The sequence below is a fragment of the Kogia breviceps genome, chromosome 16, assembly GCF_026419965.1.
Source record: "Kogia breviceps isolate mKogBre1 chromosome 16, mKogBre1 haplotype 1, whole genome shotgun sequence".
In the NCBI taxonomy this organism is placed as follows: domain Eukaryota; kingdom Metazoa; phylum Chordata; class Mammalia; order Artiodactyla; family Physeteridae; genus Kogia; species Kogia breviceps.
In genome coordinates this window covers 19,709,182-19,733,372 of record NC_081325.1, presented here as the reverse complement: position 1 = coordinate 19,733,372, position 24,191 = coordinate 19,709,182, and the positions used below count along the sequence as shown (strand labels likewise).

General features: G+C 35.5%; 2 protein-coding genes across 8 annotated transcripts in view; one reads left to right on the top strand and one right to left on the bottom strand.

Moving 5' to 3' along the window:
• The window catches only part of RB1 (RB transcriptional corepressor 1), a 132,291-nt gene that overhangs the window by 75,861 nt on the left and 32,239 nt on the right, over positions 1-24,191 (top strand). The window lies entirely within an intron of this gene.
• LPAR6 (lysophosphatidic acid receptor 6) lies at positions 11,069-12,951 on the bottom strand. Its single transcript, XM_059042275.2, has one exon. It carries the CDS (start codon positions 12,299-12,301, stop codon positions 11,267-11,269), a length of 1,035 nt encoding a protein of 344 aa, XP_058898258.1. The 5' UTR covers positions 12,302-12,951; the 3' UTR covers positions 11,069-11,266.

The following is a 24,191-nucleotide window of genomic DNA, read 5'->3' as shown; positions in this document are numbered from 1 at the left end:
ATTGTTTCTTGCTTCCATTAAATTATAACAGATAATTTCACTTAGATTTTGATTATACTCTTTAAGAATTCTCAAAGGCTAACATTTGTCTTTTAGATTTTGATTATACTCTAAGAATTCTCAGAGACTAACGTAAGTCTATCTTACTATCTTTTGTTTCATTTCCTTTTTGGAATTTAATATCTGGTCATTTTTATCCTCATTAATAAAGTAATAAAAAGTATTATTTTTATTACTATCTGGTCATTATACTTACCCTTTCCATGTTTTAAGATAATTTAATAGTCTAAAAGTTTTATTTACATATTAAGTAATGCTAGTTTTTATAACTTAAGTTTAACCATTTTGATTTTTTTCTCTTAAACATTAAAATGAGAGGTAAAGTAAAATGACTTATCTTTTACTAATACATGAGTAATAAACAAAAATGAACATAGGATTCCCTAATCCAGTACTGAACTCCTAAAAATATAAACTTGTTCTTGAAAATATAAGCTTTTGCATTATCTTTGTAATAGGCATACTGGACACTTCTAATACTGTGTACTTTTAGACCAGGACCTAACTCACGTATTCAAACAGAGTTGTCTGAACATAAACCTTTTCACAGTTCAGTTTCAAATGAAGAATGAATAGCCTGAGTAGATGGAGATGGGTAAAAATTACCATGATAATGCAAAAATGATATCCCTGATCTTTGTAATTATTTCTCTAGGAACAACTCTGTAACCTCTAGTAGACAAACTATTTATACATGGCCTTTTTTATTTTTTTAGCACGTCCATATTTTTTCCTTCTCTTAAGTAGCTAAGATTATATTTTATGCGTGTTTCAGTCTAAAGAAGTCTCATGAGACCACAACACAAAGTATAACAATTTTTCCACAACAATTTTGAAACCAGTTATTTTGGCCATCAGCAAAAATTACGGATGTGACATATAAACGAAAAGGTGTAATTTTTGGCGGTACACGGGCTTATCTCACTCTTGTGGCCTCTCCCGTTGTGGAGCACAGGCTCCGGACGTGCAGACTCAGCGACCATGGCTCACGGGCCCAGCCGCTCTGCGGCATGTGGGATCTTCCTGAACCGGGGCATGAACCCGTGTCCCCTGCATCGGCAGGCAGACCCTCAACCACTGTGCCACCAGGGAAGCCCTTCAAAAGGTGTAATGTTTTTAGTTCTATGTTTTAAGTAATATTCATTTTTATTTAAATAAATGGCTGCTTCTGTTTTCATCAAATACTATACATAAAATCCTTTTTCCTGAAAAGCCTAAATTTTAGTCCAGTGTAAATATTTTAAACTCATGTAATTAAATACGTTTCTTTATTTTAAAATAAAGAATTATAATAAAATGATTCATAGATTTTTATGTCCTATTAAAATATGAGCTAACAATTAGTAATTGATTAAACAGTTGGAAAATTATTATTTTTTAAAGAAAATTAAATTGAAGATTATATCATTTATAATATAAGGATTTGTTTTGTTTTGATGAAAAAGCCCTTTGCATGTTATTTATTAGCAACAATGAAAGGGTTTAAGTAGTATAACTTTTTCTTGTGTAATTGCTTTTAAAAATAAGACTATCTCTGGTTTAAAATAGCAAAATGACCACACATTTTTACCTCCTTTCTCCCCCAAAACCCTACAGAAGTGACAGAAAAGGGAGAAAAACCACATGGCAGTGAATTCTAGCAGTACCAAGACTATGAAGTGGGAAGTTTAGGGGTTAATTCAGTTTTGAGGATAAAAAGTAAAAGAGGTGTCTGTTTGATGCATACAATGAAGTAGAGAAAACTACTGGATACAGTAGGCAAAGACTTCCACAGTGGAAGTGGGATTCTTAGCCTCTAAGTTCAAAGTATTGATAAGAAGGTACAGAGAGTGTGGCAGTAATCAGGAGAGTTTTTCTAAAGTGCTGTCTGCCACTGGCTCTCAAACTTTTGCATGTATCAAAAGCCTGGAGGGCTTATTAAAAGACAGATTGCAGGTTCCTGGGCCTAACCTCAAAGGTTCTAGGGTAGGGTCCAAGAATTTGTATTTCTAACATGTTTCCAGGTGATGCTAATTCTGGTCTAGCCACCACATTTTGAGAACCACTGGTCCATGAAACATCTGGACCAGTCCCCCACCTCAGGCCATGCCGGCTTATAGGAATCAGGAAAATGAACCGCCTCCCTCTGTACTAGTGAATTAGAAATAGATGCCCCTCTGGATGCAACCACCTCTGGCTTGCTATGCAGAGTTTACAGTGAAGCCCTGTGCTTTCATGTAGTGCACACGAAAGCTGGTCCTATCCCAGCTTCTGTGTACACATACAGGGCTGTGGTCTCCTGCTGGTGCCTGCAGGAGAAGCAGAGCAGAAACTGTGGTGAATCCAGACTTCTACAATAGACCTGAAGAAAAAAAAAAAGAAATAGAAAGGTGATTCTGCCTAAAAGGAAAATACGTAAAACTACCGTGCTGCTAGGGTATAGTCCCCTTATTTTGGTATTTTGGGGTACCGCAGTTCAGTATCTATGTATTCATCTCTAAAAGAAAGACCAGAGAAAATGGAGGACACAAAATAATAATTTTTTAAAAATTAACGGAAGAGGGACTTCCCTGGTGGCGCAGTGGTTAAGAACCCGCCTACCAGTGCAGGGGACACAGGTTTGAGCCCCGGACCGGGAAGATCCCACATGCCACGGTGCAACTAAGCCCGTGCACCACAACTGAGCCTGTGGTCTAAAGCCCGTGAACCAAAACTACCGAGCCCGCATGCTGCAACTACTGAAGCCCACCTGCCTAGAGCCCGTGCTCCACAGCAAGAGAAGCCACTGCAGTGAGAAGCCTGCGCACCGCAACAGAGTAGCCCCCACTCACCTGAACTAGAGAAAGCCCGCATGCAGCAATGAAGACCCAATGCAGGCAAAAAAAAAAAAATTAATGAAAGAAAAGTTTCTAAGCCAGTCAGAGATGGGAGGCATCAAATGGAAAGGGCTCATAGTACCAAGCAGGATGAATAAATACGGATACATCTTGGTGAAAGTTCAGAATTCCATAGGCAATGAGAAAATTATAAAAAGCTTCTAGAGAGAAGAAGTAAATTATTTACAGTAGAATAAGATCCAGATCAGCATTGCAATTCTTATCAGGAATACTGGATGTTTGATAACCTAGAATTCTGTAGCTGACCTACACGTCAAACGTGAGGGTAGAGTAAAACAGTTTTCAGACATGCAAGGACTTAAAAAGTTCATCTCTTAACCATCCATTTTAAGATAAAATTACTAGAGAATATGCTTGAGCAAATTAAAAAAAAAAAAAAAGAAAGAAAGGAAATCCTAGAAGGGAGAAATCATGAGACCTAAGAAAGAGTGAATCTGTCACAAGAGTGCAGAGAGGAAAAAACTGGAAAAATCCTAGGATGCAGCAGGCCTACAAAATAGTGATTCCAAAAGAGAAGTCAGATAATTCCATGAAGAATGTCTTCAAGACATAGTTTCTTTTAACAACTGTATAACCTCATTTAAATGGTGGGTATTCAACAGGTACAGTTTAAGATTCATAAATCGAGTAATAGAGTTATGGTGATAACTGCAGGAGTTGAATTCTTGTATCAGAGTACTATTGACAAAGGAAAATTTGCCTTTTTTTTCTTGGGTTTTTGAAGAATTGAATGAACTAAAGGTTTGGTGAAATAAAAGTTTCTTTGCATTTTTGTGTGTGGGTACATATGTGCCATTTATTAGAACGACATTGATAAATACAGAGCAGGTACTGTGTAGGTAAGTATTGGTTATTAAAAATGAATCTTCAGTCTGGCAGGCAAGTAACATCTAATTTGTTCTTAACTCTAAGCCCCTTCCTTTCAATCTCTGATCCCTCTATTTTAATCCTATGTTATGTGCTATGGAAAATACAAAGAAGTACAAAACATAATCCCTTTCCTCAAGGAGCTTGAGGCGTCTAGTTAGGAAAATAAGACATAGCTCATGTAAAAAGATAGCTAACAAAGGCAGTAAGAAAAAAAGATACCAAATAAGTGATAAAGACAATAAAAAACCTTCATTATCAAAAGTTTTGTTTAGGAGTTGAACTGGGCCTTGTAGGTTGGAAAGGGTTTCATCAGAGAAGGGGGCAGACTGGGGTGGGGGAGGAGCGAGGAGTGTGTCATGTGTCTAAATATCTAGAGTCTAGAAAGTGAGAGTTATAAATACAGGACAAGTAGGGGACCAGCCTGCAGTGGAAGAATCATGTTTGGAAGACAGAAACCAGAAAATTGAGTAGGTCAGGGCCATATTTTGGACAATCTTGTACTTTAAAGCTGGATTTTTCCTCTCAGTCAGTGGAGAATCTGACACCTTTTAAAATTGGACAGTAAGTGACCAGCACAAAGTGGTGATTTAATAGGTGAATCTGATTGATCTGTCCTGGATGGGTTGAGGGAAGAAACTAGAAAGCAGGCTGAGCGAGGGAGTAACCGCAGTAGTCCCAGTGTTACATGGGAACAGTGGTGATGGTGGTTATTAAAAGGAAGGAATGGATGGACGTCTTAACTGACTAGAATGAGAAACAGTATGTGAGGCATGGCATGGACCTTACATGTTATCTAGTCCAAACCTCTTAGAAGAGATGAAGGGGTCAACATAGTTATACTAGTTTGTAGCAAAGCGCTGACTAGAACTCCAGTACATCTTTTAATAGAACTTTAAGGTTTATTCATTCAGCAGTGAATTGCAGAGACCTGTTATGTGCCAGGCACTAACAGAGAAGGAGGTCTAGGTATTTTCTCTTTCTCTCCCATTCGTGTTATCCTTAGTTTTCTGACTGTAGCACAGGAGGTGGCACACACAGCCCACAGGCCAGCCACTTGACTTTGCACGTGCAGTCTTATTGGAGCGCAGCCATGCTTGCTCGTTTCTGTTGTCTGTGGCTGCTCTTGCACCGTGATGCAGAGATGAGAAGTTGCAGCAGGACTATGTAGCCTGCAGGCCTAAAATATTTACGTATAACCCTTGAAGAAAAGGTTTTCTGATTCCTGATGTACAATATTAACATGCTTCCCCAAATCTTACACATAGATAAGTGTCATAACCTTCCATATCTCTTCTATACTGTTTCCCATCCCGTTCCTTTTTTTTTTTTTTTTTTTTGGTTTCTTGTGTTTCTTTTTGTAAAACAAGCAGATATATGTATGCTTTCTTATTTTGCCTTTTTCTTTCAAAAAAGGTAGCGTACTATATGTACTCTTTTACACTTTTTTCATTTAACAACACTTTATGGAAATTGCTCCTCCATATCAGTTCATAGAGCTCTTTTTAATTCCTTATTAAAGCTGCATAGTACTACACTATGTATATGTGCAATAATTTATTCAACCAATTTTCTATGCTTGGACATCTAGGGAGTTTCCAGTGTTTTGCAGTTTCAAATAGTGCTGTACCTTGTACATATGTATTTTTATATTATTGAAAGTGTGTCTTCAGGGTAAATACCTAAAAGTGGGAATGCTGGGTCAAAGGGTAAGAGAGAGAGAGAGAGAGAGAGAGAGAGAGAGAGAGAGAGACAGAGTGTGTGTGTGTGTGTGTGTGTGTGTGTGTGTGTGTTAGGTATTGCCAGATTCCCATCCATTAGAGTTGTACCATTTTGTTTCCCACCAGCAGTATATGAATGTATCAATTTCTCCACAAGGACTTCTCACTTAATTTTGCCAAGTAACAACATTAAAATATTCTTCCCATCCATCATCTCCATCGTTTCAAAAAGAAAGTCCATTTTAATAAGGGGGAAAGATATAATCAAAATAAAGGATAAGAGAATCTCTTTAAATTTCAATTGAATAAATATAGCTCTTATTGTGATTGTTTTTCTCTTCTTGTTGAAGACAAATGCATCTCTACCCTTTAATCAGAGGGATGGGATTTTTTGAAATGCAAATGTAATCATGTCTCTCCTTCTACTTGAAATCCTTCAGGGCTTCCCACATCTCCTCAGATCTTAACATGGCTATATCATGGCCTATGTAAGATCTCAGCCCTAGATCTTCAGTCACTTGGGATTTGGTTTAATCCTTTCAGTATACCACGGTCTCTCCAGCAGGGCTTTTGCATGTGCTACTCCCCTTACCACCATTAAAGGAATAGGTAAGTCAGAAAAACCAGATTCTTAACTGGCGCTACCTTAACTCGTATGTGACCTTATGAAGTTACTTAGCCTTTTAGTTCTTCAGTTTCTTCTACCTAAGGTGAAGTAGTTGTATCAGATGACCTCCAGACTCTTTCAATTTTAAATTATGAATTTACCAGAATTCATTTTGATAGGAAGATAATGGAACTCAGCACATTCACCCTATGGCTAATAACTATAACTTTGCTGTAAAAACACATATTTGTTTCTCACTCTTTTTTTTTTTTGTAGATATTCCTATTTTTATTTAGGTAAAATTGGTATATAATATTATATAAATTTCACATGTACAGCATTGTAATTTGACAGCTGGATACACTACTAAAAGATCATCACCAAAAATCTAGTGACCATTGATCACCATATAGTAAATCCCCTTCACCCAATTCACCCACCCCTTAGCCCTTTCTCTCTAGTGATCACCAATCTGTTCTCTGTATCTATAAGTCTGTTTTTATTTTGTTTTTTCATTTGTTTTGTTTTCTTAGATTCCACATGAGTAAAATCATTTGGTATTTATCTTTCTCCATCTGACTTATTTCACTTAGCATAATACCTCCTAGATCCAAACATGTTGTCGCAAATGGCAAGACTTTTTTTTTTTTTTTATGGCTGAGTACCATTTATTCAAACAAATATATAACAAATTCTTTATCCATTAATCCATTGATGGGCTTTTAGGTGGTTTCCATATCTTGGCTATTGTAAATAATGGTACAGTGACCACAGGGGTGTATGTATCTTTTCAAATGAGTGTTTTTGTATTCTTCAGATAAATACTCACAAGGGGAACAGCTAAATCATATAGTAGCTCTATTCTTAATTTTTTGAGGAATCTCCATACTGTTTTCCATAGTTGCTACACCAATTTACATTTCCACTAGCACTGTAGGAGGGTTCCCTTTTCTTCACATCCTCATCAGCATGGTTTGAGAATAGTCATTCTGACAGATGTGAAGTGATATTGTGGTTTTGATTTGCATTTCCCTAATAATTAGTGATGTTGAACATCTTTTCATGTTCCTGTTGGCCATAAATATTTATTTAATTATTTTCAAAAGGTATCTGATTGGTTGAATCTATATGAGTAAAGCAAGTTTTGAGTTTGAAAACTGTTTATTAAATTCATGAATTATCTCTACTTCTGCAGTCCTGTATCTTGAATTCTGTTCTGTTTTGGCCACTGCTTCTAGCACTGGTAATTTTGTACCCTTTTAAGGAGTTACTGGTGTAAATCTTTTTTTTTTTAAATAAATTTGTTTATTTATTTATTTATTTTTGTCTGTCTTGGGTCTTTGTTGCTGCCTGCGGGCTTTCTCTAGTTGCAGCGAGTGGGGGCTACTCTTCGGTGCGCTGTGCAGGCTTCTCATTGCAGTGGCTTCTCTTGTTGGAGAGCACAGGCTCTAGGCGCATGGGCTTCAGTAGTTGTGGCTCACGGGCTGTAGAGCTCAGGCTCAGTAGTTGTGACGCATGGGCTTAGTTACTCTGTGGCGTGTGGGATCTTCCTGGATCAGGGCTCAAACCTGTGTCCCCTGCATTGGCAGGTGGATTCTTAACCACTGTGCCACCAGGGAATTCCCTGGAATAAATCTTTTTGAGAGATGGAGGAAGGGGAAAGACTTGCTAAAAAAGTTTGCCTGGAGTTAATTTCATACTCTTTAATTATCCCTGTCCGTTGCCCTGTTTAATTGATATTCTTTGTACTTTTATAAAATTGACTGTCAAAAAATGGGTAGCAGACATCAAGAAAAAAAAGATGAAGAAAGAGATAAAATAGAAATTGAGAATTAGTGATTTTTAGGACAGTGTATATGTTGATCTCTGGAAAATGCTGCTATTTAAGAAATATTGTTGATCATTAAATAATCTGGTTGATTTAAATATGTTCTGTGTCCTTAAATTTGTCCACTTGTTCTTTTTAATTTGGAATTTATTTCTTAGAAGTCATGTTATAAATGGATGATTTGGTTTTCGGGATAGCTCAAAAGAGCTTTTTAAAAACAATTTCCCGGGCTTCCCTGGTGGTGCAGTGGTTGCGAGTCCACCTGCCGATGCAGGGGACACGGGTTCGTGCCCCGGTCCAGGAAGATCCCACATGCCGCGGAGCGGCTGGGCCCGTGAGCCATGGCCGCTGAGCCTGCGCGTCTGGAGCCTGTGCTCCGCAACGGGAGAGGCCACAACAGTGAGAGGCCCGCGTACCACAAAAAAAAAATAAATAAAAACAGTTTCCCTTAGGATTACCTTAAGATTCATCCACTAGGAAGCACTGTTTATAAAATCTTATATATAAAAGTTCATTCACAACTAAGAGCACCCAGGTCACATCTTCCCTCATTTGTGACATCTGCGGTTGGATTGGGCATGCAGGCATTAAAAAGTTTGGGTGTTGGGAGATAGTTAAGATTCTGCAAGGCAATAGTAACAATACATTGACAAAAGACCAGGTACCTGGTTCATCAGAGGTCCAAAAGTGCAGTTGCTTCAGATTCTTGCTAGCTGCATACCAGTCATAAATTGTTTCTCAGTTGGGTATATGAAATTTGCTGATGTTCAATTTTCTATTTTATGTTCCTCAAATGCGTGACTGATTCTTTAAATACCAATTCTATAATTAAGATTTATACCTCAAATTTACTTTCGGTATTTCGAATGTAGAATATGAAGACAAAACTTTAGTCGCGTCTTAAGTTCCTTTTAATGTATGGATATAATACCTATATTTTCATACATTGTTTTGGTAAACTAGCTACTTGGTTGATATTTTCTTAGAAAAGATCATTTCTAAGTTCAGAACCAATCATTAGGATGCTGGAAAGCTGTTTTCCACACCTCGAAACTTTTTTCGTCTTACTTCTTTTCCTTTGAGGGAAGTTATTATGGAAAGGAAGATTAGATAAATCATCTACTCTTTTATAAAGATGTTAAAAACCGTGGGCACAGTGTCTGCAGGGGGAAGGGGTTGTATTGTCACTCTAAGGAAACAAAAAGTGAATTCTCAGAGTTCCATAAATACAGGTTTTCTGGGTAAAGGGGAAAGAGAAAAACTTCTAAATGTATAATTTACTTTAAAGTGCAGTGCTAACAGAGGAAAATAACTTTAGTACCCTTTCTGTCCCTGTAGTTAAGATTTACCCAGGATTTGAAGTTCTGGATGAGAAAACTAATATTTATGTGTTATGTATTACTTTGTGAAGAATCTTGTAAAACTTTGACTCATCTTCCTGTTGACAAGCAGGCAACAAACCTTTCTCCAGTGAGCACAGTAATAACAACTATCTGATGACTGTTTTGCTTGTATTTTGTAATAGCATCCATGCTTTGAGATCTTGCTTACAGATATTTAAGCCGAGAAAAGTTCTGAGAAATCTGTTACAAACTCACTACCCCTTTCTTCCACATCATTAAGTTGTTAGTTGCTTTCCAACTCAAAAATATACGTTTAGAGTGCTTAATGTATTTGTTTTTTCTGAAGAATATCAAATAAAGGCACTTCAGCATCAATTGAAGAAAACATGTTTACAACATATATACTTCTCTTGGGATATAAAGAACTATGCTTAATTTCACTAGATTTTTTTTTAAGGATTTATTTTGCTTTAGGTTTATCTAAAGGAAGTTATAGCTCTCTAAAGAAAATCCCCCACTGTTATTTTTTTGAAAACAGGTTTGCTATTTAGCTTACTTACTATAATTTATTTGAAGTCATTGCAGCTCAAATCCAGAGAACAGCAAAAATCAAATTTAAATCTTTAAAACAAAGAGTGTTTGTCCAAAGTTGTATTCAGGACTTGAAAGATTGAAAATGTAAAAATCAGATACGTTGAATGCTAAATTTAATTATATGTCTTTCTTCTCAAGTAAAAAGAATATTTTTTTAGCTAACTTTGGAAAACTGCTTGAATTTGAAAAAAAAGATGTGTTGGAAAATGAAGAAGTTTCAGTGTAATTGGTGCTTTATATCTAAATTATAGCTCAAAGCAATACCTTTTTTATGTTTAGTGAAATGAAAATGTAATTGTACTTAGTTATTTGGCCCTTCAGTTTTGCTGCTTTTTATGGAAGGAACTATGTCCATCCTTCATAAATTATTTTGACATACAGTAACATTTTGCGTACTTTAAATAATATATTCAGCTATTCAGTGGCTTCAGTGCTCAAAAGATATATATTGATCACTTTCTAAGTGCCAAGTATTATAGCTTACTATCTAGGTTGCTTCTCTGATCTAAAATACTTAAAATACAAGTTATTTATTGTGACATAAATGTACCTTTCAAGTGTACCTGTAATAGTATTTTTTTAAATTTACTTAGCAAAATAACATTTTGTTAGTTTCCTCCTTCTCAGTTTTTGTGGCATATATCATTTTTAAATTGGCTGCTGTTAAATGCAGAAAATGGATCAAAAGAGTAATTTTAAAACATACCATACGGTGTGGATAGCATCTGCTTTTTATGAATTGCATACAAAGACAAAATCCTAAATATTATCTCTGAGTGTGACTGCTTGAGAGCCTCAAATAGTGTCAGTATGTCATTCTACAGAACACTACTTTCTTTACTGTTTTTTGAAAAATACTGTAAAAATGCTTATTGAATATTTCAAATTACTCTTTCTCATTTATGTTGTTATAGTTTAAGAAACATGATTAGTAGTTTCAATTCAGATTGAGATCAAAATTAGATATATGCTGAATAAAAGTATTAAACACTTAAATGAAACGTTTAATATTTGTTAATTATCCAGTATAAAATACTAAGACATTCAAAGACCATACAGATGGTCACATGACTTACATCATAGTTACTTTTAGAGTCTGAACAACTTTAGGGATTTTTTTTTCTTTTTAATGAAGAGGAAGGTATAAATCAAAATGGCTCAGAAAAATAAAATGGAGTATATACAAGAGTAGAATACATTTTAATGCTTAACACATCAAATACATTTTTTTAAAACTTAGAACTTTAAAATGTCCACGTTTATTTTCTTTCAGAGGTGGAGAAATAGTTGTCCAAGAAAACACTTTTCACAGTTGAAGGAACTTGGAGGTTCTGTCCCAGTGAAGTCCCGGTGGTTTTATTTAAGGCAGCTTATATTGTAGATTCATTGTCAAATATCTTATTTTTTAAGGTCTGTAGGTTATGTTGAATAAAGTTCTCTGTGCCTTGAACTTCAGAGAATCTGGCGTCGCTTCTCCTGGTAGACCAGTTTTTCATTTTTATTGAATTCTGAATCGTGTCTGACGTGAAGTAGTAAACTATAGGGTCGAAGCAACAGTTTAAAACAGCGATGCAGAGAGTGATTGGGTACATGGTCCTTACCGCTGTTGCTGCTGAGCAATTAACAAACGTCTGTGTTCTCATAAGAGAATATAAAATAAGGTTGATGTTGTAAGGCACGAAACAGAAACAGAATATGACCAAATGTACAAAAATCATTCTTAAAACCTTAGTTTTGTTTATTTTGCTTCTACTTAATGTAAGAGGTTTATTTAAAGTTCTTAGCACCATACTAGAACAAGTTACGTTTAAAATTAGAGGAATAAAAAATCCCACTATTTCGATGAAAATTACAATCCTTGAGAGATATGTTTTCCATGTGGCTTCTGGGAAATTTTCAAAGCAGGCTTCTGAGGTATTGTTACCCTGAGAGTGGGTAGACTGAAAAAAAACTGCTGGTGCACTTCCTCCCATCACAGTTAACCATACAGCAATGCAAACGACTTTTGCATTTCGTTTGGTTCTTAGAGTCTTTGACTTAAATGGGTAGACGATTGCCAGAAATCGGTCGGCACTAATACAGGTTAAGAACAGAATGCTTCCGTACATGTTGGTATAAAACAGCATCACTGAAATTTTACAAAGTAAATCTCCAAATGGCCAATTCCGTGTTGCAAAGTAAAATATCCTGAAGGGTAAAGTAAAAACGAAAAGCAAGTCTGACATTGCCAAGTTAATCATATATGTTGTTGTTTCATTTCGCACTTTGAGAGTGCAGATGAAAATGTATATGGCAACACAATTGGATATTAACCCAAGCACAAACACCATACTAAACATGCACCCGTACAAAGTGTACTTAAAGGAGTCATCATAGACGCAGTGGGAGCTGTTATTGCTTACCATTATAAAGGCACGTCCAGTTTACAGTGTTGAAGTCCTTTGGTCAGCTGCAGTCTCCTTTAGTATTCAGATTGTGACCCCTTTATAACCTCCAGTGTATTTGCAAATCCTTTGGATCTTTGCGTGATTTTATAAATATTTCTTTTTCCTCCAAAAGAGACATGAAATTTGTTGCTGTAAAGTTTCCACTTGGTTCTTCAATAAGAAAATATTTTCATTTTCAAATCTCCAGAAAATCCGTGATTCCAGGGCTACATTTAAAAAATGCAGTCAGTGAAGCCAACCCATTGGATTATAAATTTTAAATAAAAGCTGTGTTCTGAGATGGAAGAAAACTACTCGTCTGGTAAACTTCTGTTTCAGTTGTTAAGATGAATATTCCAAAATGAAAGTTTCTTTATGCTCCAGAATGTTTAAGCTAAAGTTAGCAATCTTATTTTGCTTTTGAACGCAAAGTTTCAGAGACTTAAACATTCCCAGTTCGGTCTCATTTACTTCTTCCTCCTTCTAAATGAAGTTTTCGTCTTCCGTATTCCTGCAGTGGATCCCAGATGGTGGTAAGCAGAGGAGTCTTTCAAAGGTTCCGAAATAAATTCCTAAGCGTGTTAGCTCTCGCTGAATCGAGGCCTTTTCCTCGGTTACCAGCTGTATTGTGAGATGGGCTTTCTCTAAAGAGAAAAAGAAAGGCGTGCTAGATTTGTAATATGACATCACAGGAAGAAGAGGCTGGACTTGGACAAAGAAAGGTTTCAGCCCAGTTTGTTTGCAGTTCCTTTAATCTGATAATGTGTCTGCTGGGAATACACCTAGGAGGCTTGCAAAGGGCCACTGACTTTAGCTGAGCAGTCTGCCCATTACCTCTTTATGCAGAAATGCCTCTGGAATGTTGGCCATGTCTCAGGGAGTTTTCTTTCTTTTCTTTTTATTCTTTCTTTCTTTTTGGTAGTAGTAATTGAGAGAGGACAAAAATCAGTATGCTTTTGTGTTTGGGACATGACTTTTTTTTGGAACTAAAATGTGTATGTGTATTTATAAACTGAAATTGTTGGTGATATCTTAATATGACATTTAAAAAATCTGTTTAGTAAAAGAGAGAAATTGAATCTTTAGTTATAAAAAGGATTTTAGTTGAGAGACCAAGTTTTGCCACTCTTGGCTTCTGTTTTCCATAATTGCTCCTCAAGATTTAATTTAATTTCTATGATTGTGAGTGGCTCCAATCCTGGATCTCTTTACTTTTTGATAAACAATTTTCTCACATCCTAACCTCTTTCCTATAAAATTAAATTACTATTTTATAGCACTTCCAATTTTTTAAATCACTTCCACCAAAGAATAAATTTTATTTTATTTTTTAATAAATTTATTTATTTTTTTTTGGCTGTGTTGAGTCTTCATTGCTGTGAGCAGGCTTTCTCTAGTTGTGGCGACTCTTCATCATGGTGCGCGTGCTTCTCATTGTGGTGGCTTCTCTTGTTGCAGAGCATGGGCTCTAGGCGCGTGGGCTTCAGTAGTTGCAGCATGTGGGCTCAGTAGTTGTGGCGCAAGGCTCAGTAGTTGCAGCTCGCGGGCTCTAGAGCACAGACTCAGTGGTTGTGGCGCATGGGCTTAGTTGCTGTGCAGCATGTGGGATCTTCCCGGACCAGGGCTAGAATCCATGTCTCCTGCATTAGCAGGCAGATCAAAGAATAAATTTTAAAATGTTTATGTTTGATGTGGTATTAATCTTACAGAACAAAATTGTGTCTTTTTAAACAAAAATTTTTTTCCCTAAATTCACTGAAATAAATTTTGGAAAATAAAAGTTATACCACTTGGCTAAGTTTTAGGTTTGGAATTTTAATTCCCTCCAGCCCTCCCTTTACCCCTCTTAATATGACATTAACTATGTATTGGAATATGGGTCAGATTTTGTTTTCATTTAAAAGCTCATGTGAGTGGTTTCTCTCTATATATTTAAAGTATACTCATTTTTTGAAGCCCGAAGAAATCAGAAGAAAGTATGTGTGGGAAAGGGGTAGTTGAATGTAGATGTTATTTCCTCAGGGATTGAGGATATCACAACCTGTGGACACATGCATGTTTCTTTTATTTTAAATTACCATTTTTCAGAAAAGGCTATATCCAGTTGTGGTTTACTGTTATTATTTTCTAGTTTGGTGTCATTTGGGCTGAAGCCCTTCCTTTCGGGTATCAATTAAGGAAATTTGAGAAATTTAAGAGCAATTTATTTTTCTTTCATAAATTACTTAGCTAATTTAAAACTAATATTTTTCAGTAACGTGTTTTGTGCTAATTTTGTACCTTTTTAATTTCGGCTTCACTCTCATGGTTAGCAACTTTTGTTGTTTGTTGATGAATCCCCCCTGAATTATAATCTATTTTTGTTGTTTTGAGTAGGAAATTTACCTATAATCAAGTGACACAAAAAAATATGAGTATTACTTACAACCAAGAAACTTAAAACCTTAAAGGGCTGGATTTCTTTGTATCACGTTGGTATGGAAAAGAGGTAGTGTGTGTTCATGTAAGAAGACAGGTGGAAACCTAGAATGAACGGTAATGAAGAGAGTAGTTAATAAGCTTGTGTTCTCACTGGAGAAAAATTTCTGTTATAGTTTCTCAGTAATTGACTTTCAGATTGATAATCTCTTCTCTAGTCATCATTAAATAATGAAATTTAAGCAGTTATATGCCCTGACGTTGTTTACTTTTACCTTCATTTTGAATATGGCATTGTACCATAAAACGTACTAATTCTACTTTGGAATATTCTTCCACATATTGATGATGTCATTCACTTGACTTAATACTCACTTAACTGTTCATTTGTTTTCATGTTTGAGTTACTGGTGCTTAAAAATAGATAGATCACAGTTCATTGAATTAAACTTTTTGTTATCAGTATATTAGTATATGTTTGTATTTCCAGTTTTACACAATGCTTGACCCTTAGTGGATACTCACATGTTTGCTGAGGCATGAATTATACTGATAAACTGGAATTTTTTTGAGAGTTGTTTCTACTGAGGAAGAGCAATAGCAGAAGGGCTGTGTGTTTTAACAGGAAGAAGATCATTGAATGCTAGATTTTTCAAGACATTTAATTTGACTTCTAATTAAGGAGTCAAAGTGAAATTAGATACCTTTAAAATTCCTTAGGTTAAGATTTGAGAATCATAGAGTAACTACTTACAAAAGGGAGTTAAATGAATCCAAGGACTCGAAGATATTAAATGAATCCAAGGACTCGAGGATATTTAATAGTTGCTTTTGTATTTGATAGAGACCAAACCAGTTTAGTGTAAGATTTGTTTACCTCTAAAAGTTAAGTCTGGGAATCAGTTGGTTTCTTGAATGAGTTTTTTTAGGGGGTGAAATAACTACAGCTGATTTGAAATTTGATGAATCTCATTATATAACTCATCACTTTACAGATTTTTATTACATCAAGAAGCCAGGTCAATAACCAGCTAGCCTATAAAGTACATGTTTTATTCATCACTATAGTAATGGTATCATTGTGTTTTAGTTGTGTAACTAATTTTTTTGTTATCAGTTTGAGAGTATTCTGTTAACTATTATAAGTTTAAGGATTTGAGTAACTTCTGAGTTCTTATCTAAATTTCTGCTACAGCTGTGGCTTTGAGAAGGCAAGAAATCTGACTTTTTCATACCAGATTGAAAATAGGCTTTGGTCTGTCATACAGAGTGAAGTAAGTCAGAAAGAGAAAAACATACACTGTATGCTAACACATATATATGGAATCTAAAAAAAAAAAAAAGTGGTTCTAAAGAACCTAGGGGCAGGACAGGAATAAAGATGCAGATGTAGAGAATGGACTTGAGGACACAGGGAGTGGGAAGGGTAAGCTGGGACAAAGTGAGAGAGTGGCATGGACATATATACACTACCAAATGTAAAATAGATAGCTAGTGGGAAGCAGCTGTGTAGCACAGGGAGATCAGCTTGGTGCTTTGTGACCACCTAGATGGGTGGGATAGGGAGGGTGGGAGGGAGACGCAAGAGGGAGGGGATATGGGGATATATGTATATGTATGGCTGATTCACTTGGATATAAAGCAGAAACTAACACACCATTGTAAAGCAATTATACTCCAATAAAGATGTTTAAAAAAATAAAATAAAACATGGGCAATTTTGCATCAAACAAAACAAAACAAAACAAAATAGGCTTGTTGAACACCCGTTATAAACAAATAATGTGTAAAGTGGGCTCCTCAGCCATTCTTCCTTTCTATTCTTTTTCATATTGGTTATTTCTAGCCTTGATAGTAATACCAGTTTTATCTTGTCCCTTTTTTTTATTCTCTCTGCTATCTGCTATCTTTTTAGACTAACCCTGTTACTCTTGTCTATATAGTTGTTATGGTGTCTTACCTTGTCTTACTTCTAGTCCCACCAGTTTCCCCTGCCAGACAGACACAGATCAAGTCATGAATGAATCAACTATTTATTGATTTATATACCCTTCTTGCTTCCAAAAAGGATTTAAAGCAGATTATAATTTTAAAACTGTCCAAACTGATGGAGCTAAATATTTAAGATTTTTATTGTATAGAAATTTTACCTACATTTAAGAAGTTTAAAAAGAAAGTCAGTGTGGAACAAAGTTTTTAAATGTGAGAAATGTGAGGAAAATTATTCTAAATATTATTCATATCCATTATCCTAAAAATTATTCATTTTGAATGTAATAAATGTTTGCAAAAAGCAATAAATAAAAATCTTAAAACACAAATTCATTAACACATTAGTAAAAGAATAAAAGCCAGTACAACATGGGCAAGAGAAGGGTGGGAGGAGCAGTGTGAGGAGGGCAGAAAAATCTAGGCTAAGGGGAACGGCTGCATTTGACACAAGGCAGAAAAGGGAAATATAGTAGATTATGTAGTTTTCATTTAATGAAAGAAAATGTTCCAGGGTGTCAAGTGAAAATCTTTGCATTATCTCAGAAATATATTGTGAATCTTTACACATGAACCACAGCAGATTGTGTTCTAATGGTAGAACGTGTGCCATGTCCTGCTGGCCCTCAATTTAGGAAAAGCACCCAATGTCAAATTGTGGTTCTGGGAAAATGTATTATTTGTTGGAAGATTAAGATAGTCCAAATATATGTGGTAGTTTGGTTTATGCTGAAGCAAATTTGACAATATAGTGCAAAGGATCTCACCTGATGACCTTAAAATCACTGAAACTCCTGTTGTATACATTCTCCTGGGGACAGGTCTTGTGGCTTTGATTAGATTCTCAAACAAGATTATGACCAAGAACAGGTAAGAAACCACAGTCTAAAGAAATGAAGGATTAGCAAATCCTGTAGGCTATTCCACTGAAGTATCTGGAAATCTGAAATATTTTGAAAGTTTTTTTCTATGGATAGCCTAAAAGGAATCTTAAACTATTAGTTGCTAATGCAGATTCTTTATAAATGAAGTTAAGATGTGTGTATGTAGGCAATTAAATGTTAATCTGTGTATTTATTTATTTATTTTATTTATTTTTTTGGTTATTCTGTCCTTTTTACTTTTTAAAATTAATTTATTTTATTTATTTATATTTGGCTGCATTGGGTCTTTGTTGCTATGTGTGGTCTTTCTCTAGTTGCGGCAAGCAGGGGCTACTCTTTGTTGCAGTGCGCGGGCTTCTCATTGCAGTGGCTTCTCTTGTTGTGGAGCATGGGCTTCAGTAGTTGTGGCATACAGGTTCAGTAGTTGTGGCTCGCGGGCTCTAGAGCGCAGGCTCAGTAGTTGTGATGCACGGGCTTAGTTGCTCCATAGCATGTGGGATCTTCCCAGACCAGGGCTTGAACCCGTGTCCCCTACATTGGCAGATGGATTCTTAACCACTGCGCCACCAGGGAAGTCCTCTATTTTTATTTTAAATAGGAAAGTAAGAAAGTGTTGTGTTAAGAGCAGAAGCAGAGAATCAGAGAAGCTTAATATGCATTCACTTGACCTTTCTAGGATTCTAGCTTCTTGGCTGTACAGTGAGGGAGTTGGACTGTTCAAAGGTGCTTTCCTGTTTGTATATCTGATTCCAGTTCTTTGAATGCTTAAGCTTTTAGATTGGGTTTTTTCACTCTTAGGTATAACAAATCAAGAAGTCACTTTTCATTCTTTATGTTTAAGGATTTCTAATTTTGAAACCAGTTTGTATATGTACAAGAATTATTCTTTGCTTAAGCCAGGAGTCTCATTGTATGAGAAGAACTTTGTTAATATTTTATCGTGCTGTCAAGATTAAACATTAAAAAAAAGCCCTTCCTTTATATTTCTATAGCATTCTTCTCTAAAAGACCTTTCTTTTCCAAAACACAAACAAGATACTATGTTCTTTTACTACAAAATTGATCAAAGAGGAATTGTTCAAAACTTTAAAGTATTCTCATTAAAAGTTTTGATGGCCATAATTGGAGTTAACGTTGAGAATATGAGATACGCAAAAAAATTGGATGAGAAAGTATGTGAAACAAATATGTTCAAGTTTAAAAGAAAGTGTGGAACAGTGAAATTTTTAAATGTAAGAAAAATATTCTAAATTTATTTTATTCATTTTGAGTGCAGCAAATGTTTGCCTTGATGAGAAGTGTTTCTTCAGGGCCTTTTTCCATCTCAAATTTATACCTATGAAAACAGTTTTCTCATTTTGGATTTTTCTCAAGCCTGTTAATGATAAATTTTCTATTTAGACATAGAAACAAAACTTTCTCAGCTTGAGAAAATATTTATAATTTATCTTGATAGAATATGTTTATTTTATATAAAAAGATCTTTTAGCCTAACAGGAAAACTTATTAAATTCTAGAAAAACTTAGTATTACTGTATTGATACCATTTGAAAATGATTTACCTTTCTGTCATTACTGCAAACACTTAACACTTTATGTTACTCTTTACTGGAGCATGAGTCATCTGCCCACGTTCAAAGCGTTGAATCAGCTTGTAGGGTTGGGTAGGAGTAGAAGAAAGATTTAAAAGGTAGTGGATAATGGTTTATAGCAAAGTAAAAGTGCACGGGAATGATGGTTGTAGCAGATTCAAGCAAAGAGCTAAAGGAAATTAAGAGAAGCAGGAATGTGGTATAAGACTTAAAACTTGAGTAAGCATGTTTATCACTGTCAGCACTTGAGTTGTCCCTTCCTCCTTTTTTCCTGTCTCTTCCTGCTCCCCATTCCTTCATCTGCCCCTCTTAAAATCTTATCCCATTTTTCTGTGGAGACCTTTCAATCTCATCAATTCCTTTTCTGTACTTCCACAGTACTTAGTTAAAATGTCTCACTTTTAAGATATATTCATGCAGTCAATTAGAGTAAAAAACAAAGAAATAATTGCAATACAGCTAACAATATATGTTTGTACAGCAAGGAGATGAGAGTCAACCAAGTCAATTAAAAGGTCTTCAGAGCAGATGATGTCTGGAGAAGGCTAGCCTTTAAAGTTGAATAAAAGTTTCCAATTTCAAGTCTTAAAGACTAGAGCTGTGCCTGGTAATAATGTCAGTATAGTCCCACTAGTATAGTCATGTCTTTCTCAACCAAAAACACAGAAAATGATTTGAGTGACTGTCTCCTCAATTCTCTCAAGGATGCCTCATAACTAGTTTCACTCTGAATTCCTAGAAGAGGAATGAATATATACATTTGATTAAATTTCTTTTTTTCCTTTTTTTTTTTTTTTTTTTTACAAGTGACAGATTTTTAAGATCTAGTTCCGTGAGCACTATTGCAAATACATTTAAAAGCAGAAACACATCTGAGTTTAAGCATTTATGTAGATGTTTTACTTTTAACCCAGCCAGAATTCAAAGAAGAAGATTGACTCTTTAACAGATATGAATACCCAAAGGCATATGGAAGAATTAATCAGTAGGATTGTAAGCCACTAGTAATCCATTCCCAGAACAAAATTTCCATGATCACTTCTTTTTATTGGTTTTGCCAGTGTGTTCATTTTAATCAACTGATTTCACACTCTTGGAAATTCTGAGGATTTCCTATCAATGCCAGATGTTACCAGTGCTGCCTCAGAAAGGTTACAAACAAAGCCCGGAAGGACTGACTCTACATAAGGGCCCCTTTTAAAGCCAAGTCTTTTGTTGTTCTTGTTTTTAGCTACACAGAAGTAGACTGTTTCAGGCTGACCAAAAAAAAAAAAAAAAAAAAAAAGTGCTGGCTAGTTGTCCTGGTTAAATGGATAGGTAAATAGGATAAGCACATTTAAGTTATTTTTCCTGCTTATGTTATCTTTATCTTTGGTATGCTGATATTTATTTGTTTATTCAAGAGCAAATATTTACTGAGTGCCAAATGTGTGCCAAGTGCTCTTCTAGGTGATAGATGTATAGCAGCAAATGAAACAGAATTCCTGAGCTTATATTTTATTTTGGAGAGACAGGCAATCAGTAAACAAGCAGTTATACAGTTGGCCATATGGTGATAAGTTCTCTGAAGAAAAATACATTCAGGAAGAAAAAGGAGGTATTCTATACAGCGAGTTCTAGGAAGGGCCTGTTGATAAGGGGACACTTGAAGAAAGACTTGAAAGAAGTGAAGGAATAAATCATGTGGGTATCTCAGAGAATTAACCTTTAACTGTTAAACAGTCTTATAAAAGGCTCTTAAACAGGCTTATAAAAGAGTCTTATAAAAGGCTCTTCTCAATCTGTTATTTCCAATTTGATAAAATTCCGCATGTCTGTTTCTGATTTTTGTTTTGCATGACACATCATAAACTGGGAGTTTTGTTTTGTTTTGGTTTTGGCTACTTGACAGTGTTCTTCAAGCTGAATACTTCTAGGAAACTTACTATCTTAAATTAAAAGCATCCCCAGGTCAATAGCTGCATTTCAAGTCAGATCCCACCCTGACTTCTGTGTCCCTGTGCAATTATTAGGTTTGTCTTTTTTTCTTGATGTTTTGGCTAGTACCATATTACCTCAAGGGACTGAATTTTCTTCTGCTGAGTTCAGTTTCCCAATAGCAGTGACATCTGACAGCCTATATTAACTTGTTGATACAACTGCCAGTTAAAAAATGTCACTTGCCACCAGGTTCTACAAGAATTAAGTCCTTAGCCACTGCAGTTGTTGACCTTTATCACCCCCTGAAAGGAGTTCAGGGCAGAATGAGGCACTCTGTGCTCTGGGAAAACTGGCAGAACAGTTTTATCTAACAGATAGTTAGATATTTTCAGGGGAAATTTTTTATAAACCTGGATTCTTGCATCTTTCCATACTTAGAAAAACACTGAAACTATGTGCTCCTCATGAGATATGTGCTCCTCATGACTAGCAGCAACCTTCTACCAAAATGTGTGCTTGGTTGCAAGTACCACCTTCGCCAAAATCACATATATACTGACCCTCTCCCCTTACCTCTTCAGAACAGTTTCTCAGAGCTGAGGGGTTATCTCCTGGCCTATAGTCGTCAGTAAGACACTGACTCGCAGCTTTTACGTCGTACGTTTGATTTTTGGTTGTTGTGGGGTTTTTTGGTTTTATTTTGAAGTAGACACAACTAGGTTAGCTTTTTTTTTACTTCTGTTAATTATCTATCCTACATCTGGTTGAATGGACATCTAGGACTTTAAAGGTAGTTCTATCCCACTAGTCTTTTTTCCTTGATAACATGGTATCCTAAGTTTGGATCTACCTTTAGATTCTTGTCACCATGTCTGTCCTTCATAGAGCCAACTCTTGGCCTTACTCTCATTTTCTGACATATGACCATTATCCAGCCCTACTCGTACCTGGAACCATGACCAGTTTTCTCTGACTCAACTCCATTACTTTCTAAGCACATGTGACATCATTCCATGAGCTTTGTTTTTAAAATTTTTTTTAGGAATAAATTTTTTATTTATGTTCTATGGGAGCTATTATTAAGGCTCTTAAAGAGCAATAATAAGAGAAATAGAATAAAATTAGCAGTAAAAAAGATAATATAACTCTACTATAATAAATCAGCTGTTTATAATTTTCCAGACTAAAAAACTTTTTAAATTGAGATACAATTGACATATAACATTATATTAGTTTTGGGTATACAACATAATGATTCAATATTTGTATATATTGTGAAATGGTCACCACAATAAGTCTGATTAACATTCATCACCGTACATAGTTATAATTTTTTTCTTGTGATGAGAACATTTTTAATCTTTTAGCAACTTTCAAATATGTACTACAGTGTTATTAACTGTAGTCACCATGCTGTATCTTACATCCATGACTTATTTATTTTATTACCAGAAGTTTGTACTTTTTGACCCCCTTCACCCTTTTTGCCCACCCTCCGTCCCCTGCCTCTGGCAACCCTCACAAATCTATTCTCTGTGTCTACAAGCTTTTTTTTTTTAACCCACATATAAGTGAGATTGTACTGTATGGTCATCCCTTGGTGTCTGCAGGTGATTGGCTCCAGGATCCCTGCAGATACCAAAATCTGTGGATGCTCAAGTCCCTTATATAAAATGGCATAGCCCAATCAGCCATTTATATCCATAGGTTCCACATCCCACAATATGGAAGGCCAACTCTATTTATCTTTCTCTGACTTATTTTACTTAGCTTAATGCCCTCAACTAAGAGACACCTGGCAGCCTTACTTGGGGATAGTGTGCAGATTCACATAACCATCATCATAGACAAGATACTGAACAGTTGCATCATAGAAGGAGATACACTTACATATCTCTAGCCCCAGTATGCGTGTCCTAACCTCTGGCCACTATTATTCTGCCCTTTATTTCTAAAATTGTGTTATTTCAAAATATTATATAAATGAAATCAAATAGGATTATCTTTCTTCTCAGCCAAATTCTCTGGAGATTCATTTAAGATACTACATGTATCAATAGTTCATACCTTTTTGTTGCTGACTAATATTTCATAGTACGAACGTACTACAGTTTCTTTAACGATACACACATTGAAGAATATTTTTGACTATCACAAGTAAAGCTGCCATAAACATTTGTGTACAGATTTTATATAAGCATGAGTTTTCATTATTCTGGGATAAATGCTCAAAGAGTGCAATTGTAGAGTCGTGTGGTTGTTGTGTTTTATTTTGTGAGACTGCCAGATATTTTCCAGAGTGGTTGTACCATTTTGAATTCCCATCAGCAATATATGGGTGATCCAGTTTCTCTGCATCCTTGCCATTGTTTGGGGTTGCCACTATTTTTTCTTTTAGCCATTCTGATCATGTGAGGATAGTTCATTGAGGTTATAATTTACATTGCCCATCAGGATGGTGGCTAATGGTATTAAATATCTTCTGTTTACTTGTGATCTGTATTTCCTCTCTGGTGAAATATCTCCTCATGTCTTTGCCCATTTTCTAATTGGATTGTTTGTGGGTTTTTTACCATTGAGTTTTGAGAGTTCTTTATATATTCTAGATACTAGTCTTTTGTTGGGTATGTGGCTTGTAAATAATTTCTCCTAGTCTCTAGCTTCTTTTTTCATCCTTTTCACATGTCTTTCTCATGGCAAAAGTTTTAAATTTTGATGAACTCCTGTTTATCAGTTTTTTATTTTATGGATCATGCTTTTGGTGTCAAGTCTAAGGACTCTAGATCCCCAAGATTTTCCCCTATGTTTTAAAAGTTTTATAGCTTCACATTTAATATTTAAGTCCATGATCCATTTCCAATTTATTTTTGTACAAGGTTTGAGATTTAGGTCAAGGTTCATTCTTTTTCCATTGATTTGCTTTTGCACCTTCATCAAAAGGGAATAAAGGACAGATGGTAAAAATAGATGTAGGATGTAAAGTAACCATGTCAATAACTACATTAAAGGTAAATAGCCTAAACCCCAATTAAAAGGCAGAGATTGTCTGAGTGGATAAAAAAGCAA

What these genes read in the sequence shown, in the direction of transcription:
- LPAR6 (XM_059042275.2), bottom strand. Translation starts at nt 12,301, where the DNA reads ATGGTAAGCAATAACAGCTCCCACTGCGTCTATGATGACTCCTTTAAG.